Here is a 5,000-nt window from a genome sequence, read left to right on the forward strand (position 1 = left end):
AAACTGGCAGATAAAACTCTACGGAAATATGCGCCATCTTTGAAATTCTATGGACCAACACCACCCCCCCCCAAAAAAAAATACCACAAGAACTCACGTTCCAAACAACCCAAAACACATACTGACCAATAAACCAACCTAATCTAACAATTTAACTTGCCATGACTAGGCATACTCCCCAAGGGAAGGGTTGATGGGGGGCTCTGCCCCCCAACACCCCCCAGGAAACGTTCTCTTCACCTTGGCATGTACAGCAAGATAGAGCTACATTCATACCGTAAAATAATAAACCAAATACCATTATATCTGGAAACGTCAAACTTTTGTTCGCTTCTTTCTACCATATGGATTGCTCCAATTTTAATCCTTTCCTTTTTTTTGGCATTTGGGGTACTTGATACGGTTAGGTATTAAACTGGGATGGTTACTAATGTCTATTTATTCTTTGCTGTCACTGTATAGTCTTGATAATAAATGCACAATGCACAAATCATTCTAAATATGTGTATATATAATTCTTAAAACACAAAAATGAATCATAATAACATTAAAAAAAGACTTTAAAAGCATAAATGTGTAACAGTAGACACTGATAATTAGCCAAAAATTGTTTTGACAAGTGCGTAATAACACGTGAACTACTTTGGACATCGCTGTAATGAGTTAAGCAGTTACTGTTGTGTTATTCTTGGCAAGGTAAACAAGAAGCGGGATTTGGAATCTCAGCGGTGATAGCAAGGTATATTTTCACCATTTAGCGGTGACTATGAGGCTGCTGCAGCTTACGCTATGTTATATCCTACTCTATTTCTTCCTTTCTATAAGATGGCAGTGTCCATTTCCTTCTACCACCCTGCATTGCTCTCTTTAACTTTTACCAAATGCAAAACATAGTGACTAGCAGCCAATAATATGATAGTATACTCTAAGCCAATTACATCTCATATTCTTCCAACTGATCTGAATTACAGTCTATTTCATTTTAAGCATCAATGCTAAAAAAGAAAATTATTTGCCAATTTCACTATCTCCATATTGCTACAAAACTTGCCTACATCTCAACAAAGTAATAACACAAAGGTAACTCACCTCTGCAAGCACTATTCTTCTGTAGGCATTGACAAGTGAGATGTGGAAACCAATGAAATCAATTTCTAGGTCTCTATCATCCATGTTAATGATCTCTATCTTGCAACCTGCATATTTCTCTTCAGGATTTTTATCCTTATTTTTCTTCTTCTTTGATGTAACTGGGCTGCCTGGTTCCTGTAAAATATCAGACATATATAACAAAATATCTATTACGTCTATGAATGACTGTCATGGCAATACAACTCAGCAAAGGCAAGGTAGTGGTTTCTAAACCGCAGCATCTCTTGCAGCTTGCTTGGTTCCAAAGTATGCAAGGTATGGGAAGTTTTGGCTGTTCATATTGGAGTTACTTACTGGTTCCATATAATACAGCTGCTAAATTTGATTGATAGACATATTTAAGTGTTCACTGATATGAAATTCGGATATATGGGTTATATTTTAACAAACTAATATTTGAAACTCATAATATACAATTTTAAGATTTGCTGGTAGAACTCCATGCATACAGGGCTTTAGCACCTGTGCATTTGCACACCAAACCTTTTCATTTTGTTTTCAACGTCTATAATACATAAATATGAAGAATATCGATAATATATATACATACAGTGCAGTGAACTATCAACCTTCAAAACTTACTTGATCCAATTGAAATTCTTTAAGCACAATTTTTCCCGTGCTCATTGCGGCGTCTGTAATTGTCCCAAGACGAAAAATGAATGACTGTCAGTAGCTATACTAACTGGTGTTGTTTATCCAATATTTTTTCTCTTTTTGCGACGCCTTGGCTTATTTACTTCGTGTTTCTTCGCCGCACGTGTATTTCAGCTGTTAAGTAGTTGTCGTACCTTCTGCCGATATTATCGTTCGTTACAGGGAAGAATCACAGTACTGATGGGATAAATATGAAAGTATACTGATTTGAATATTTCGTTGACTATGGCATTTTTATGGTTTAGCATGTATGCCTATCGAAGATACATAATGTTGGTTAGTTACAAGCAAAAATACTTTCATGAAATTCATATAGTCAATTATCGTACTCCTGCAATCTTCCCTCGAACCTAAACAAATGATAATACTCCGGAAAATCCTTCTTATACCAACCAACATGGCATTTCTCTGCTATTACTATTATATTTGTAGATAGGTAAATTGATAAACTAACTTATCTTGTTCTATAATCTATAATTGCGATGAAATTCAATACTTTAGATTCAGTATTATTGATCTCAACTGCAGATATTCTTCTAATATTTTGTGCACATTTTCTTATAGAACAAACTTGCAATTATGCTGATGCTCTGCGATAAAGCATCCGTATAATAAATGTGATTTCATTGTCAAGACTGATGTATTTTAGACTGCCGATTAGTGTGTGTCATGCAGGAGCATGTCATATTTCCTATCTTATTTTACTCTTCCAGGTTAGAATTTTATCGTTTTATATCAGTCATTATAAAATATAATCGAAGTAAAACACTCATCTCTTGTATATTGACATGACAATCTAACGTGTTTTATATTTGTAGTCGATAAATTGTGGAGAAATTTTCAAAATGGTCTGGTTTTGGCCGACTGGTAACTCGAACGTAAGTGGTTTTGATTTAAAAACAGTGCACATTGATTATTTACGAAAGATATAACACTACTAACATGCACACCGGATAAGCAATTTTCCACATGATATAAGCTACCTTAGATACCAGATTAAACAGCGAAGTAAAGTGAAAATCATATCATATTTCCCGAAGAATGTGGCAAGTAGTGTTCTAAAGCGGCCGCCCCTAGTCTTCACTTTGGGCAGTCTCACTAGGGGTTCGGTGGAGTGGACAAGTGCTAGTGTGTTCTGTAGCCTTTTTGGTGACTATATCTTCATGTGGAAGCAAGGCTAAACACTGAGGACTCATAACGGCCTCCTGTCACTCGTAAACGTTATGGTGAGTATCTGATTCGTCTTGTTCATGAGGGTACATTAAGGATAAAGGGTTAACTTCAGAATTTTGGATGTGTGGTTCAGTGACACCCGCACCTCTGCAGTACGTCTGGGGTGTAGTGTGCAATGCCAAGCAGAAACAAAGTCAGAACCACGACTTCCTCGGGTGTGCTTGATGTGGAGATGTCACTTCAGTGCGCTTGATATGACATGGACACTGCCTGAGGCTCGGTGGCTGTGCGTGGTATGTGGCATTAGTTCCCACACTTTTTGTTGACCAATGCAAGAGGAGAGGGATTGATCGAGAGGGACATTCGCCGGTACCATAATCCTCTTTAACTGTCTGATTTTGGGCATGTTATATATTTTTTTTCATAGATTTGTCATAGGGTTATTTTACAAGTTACGTTGACTTTCACAGTAAGCATTATAGCATTTCGGGCAAGAATGTCCATATATCATACTGTCTGTCTCCTGACCCGTCATGTTATTAATCTGCAGTGACATTATCTATATTTTAGCATAAACGACCTTTCGTATTCGGCTTTAGGTCAGTCTGTCGAAATCGACATTCTGTCAGTCTCCCATGATTTAATGGCAGCAAATATCAACGCCGTGACATATCACCATCACTATCTCATTATTTTACGTCTGCCACGTGTCATGAATTGTTATGTCATGCAGCATTAGTGCAGACTGCCATTGCATGTACTAACGCATGAATCCACACGCATAAACATAGGCATACACGTGTATCTACATCATGGCCCATATCGATAATCATATCCACATCCACTCGCCTGAACCCACACTTGCTCGCCTGTACACACCAACAATCCTATACCCACACGTTTTCACCCACGCCTCTATCCAAATCCACACGCATTCACCCACGCCTCCATCCACACCCACACGCCTTCACCCACGCCTCCATCCACACCCACACGCATTCACCCACACCAACACTCCTACACCCACGCTCCATCCACGCCCACACCCACGCCCGCTCGTCTACACCCACTCCCGCTCGCCTGCACCCACACTTGCTTGCCTGCACCTCACTAACACTCCTGCACGTCTACATCCACACCCACGCCCGCACGTCTACACCCACACCCACGCCCGCACGTCTACACCCACACCCACGCCCGCACGTCTACACCCACACCCACGCCCGCACGTCTACACCCACACCCACGCCCGCACGTCTACACCCACACCCACGCCCGCTCGTCTACACCCACACCCACGCCCGCACGTCTACACCCACACCCACGCCCGCACGTCTACACCCACACCCACGCCCACACGTCTACACCCACACCCACGCCCGCACGTCTACACCCACACCCACGCCCGCACGTCCCCACGCCCGCACGTCTACACCCACATCCACGCCCACACGTCTACACCCACGCCCACACGTCTACACCCACACCCATGCCCACACGTCTACACCCACACCCATGCCCACACGTCTACACCCACACCCACGCCCGCACGTCCCCACGCCCGCACGTCCCCACGCCCGCACGTCTACACCCACAGCCACACGTCTACACCCACACCCACGCCTGCATGTCTACACCCACACCCACGCCCGCACGTCTACACCCACACCCACGCCCACGCCCACACGTCTACACCCACACCCACACCCACGCCCACACGTCTACACCCACGCCCACATGTCTACACCCACACCCACACGTCTACACCCACACCCACGCCCACACGTCTACACCCACGCCCAGACGTCTACACCCACGCCCGCACGTCTACTCCCACACCCACGCCCGCACGTCTACATCCACACCCACGCCCGCACGTCTACACCTACACCCACGCCCGCACGTCTACACCTACACCCACGCCCGCACGTCTACACCTACACCCACGCCCGCACATCTACACCCACGCCCGCACGCCTGCATCCACTTCTGTACCCATACCTATACCTATACCTACA

General features: G+C 43.6%; 2 protein-coding genes across 2 annotated transcripts in view; one reads left to right on the forward strand and one right to left on the reverse strand.

Annotated features, from left to right (window-relative positions):
• Polr1C (RNA polymerase I and III subunit C) overlaps positions 1–1,954 on the reverse strand; it is a 15,999-nt gene extending 14,045 nt beyond the window's left edge. Inside the window, exons 1-2 of the mRNA XM_027364443.2 lie at positions 1,735–1,954; positions 1,090–1,266 (exon numbers count right to left, since the gene is read on the reverse strand). Coding sequence (XP_027220244.1) covers positions 1,090–1,266; positions 1,735–1,779 — 222 coding nt within the window. The 5' untranslated portion in view covers positions 1,780–1,954. The remainder of the gene's footprint in view (positions 1–1,089; positions 1,267–1,734) is intronic.
• A 927-nt stretch (positions 1,955–2,881) lies between these two features.
• Trpm (transient receptor potential cation channel, subfamily M) overlaps positions 2,882–5,000 on the forward strand; it is a 189,886-nt gene continuing 187,767 nt past the window's right edge. The window contains exon 1 of the mRNA XM_070128588.1: positions 2,882–3,035. The gene's annotated coding sequence lies outside the window, so the exon portion shown is untranslated. The remainder of the gene's footprint in view (positions 3,036–5,000) is intronic.

This window comes from Penaeus vannamei, chromosome 13, assembly GCF_042767895.1.
Source record: "Penaeus vannamei isolate JL-2024 chromosome 13, ASM4276789v1, whole genome shotgun sequence".
NCBI lineage: Eukaryota > Metazoa > Arthropoda > Malacostraca > Decapoda > Penaeidae > Penaeus > Penaeus vannamei.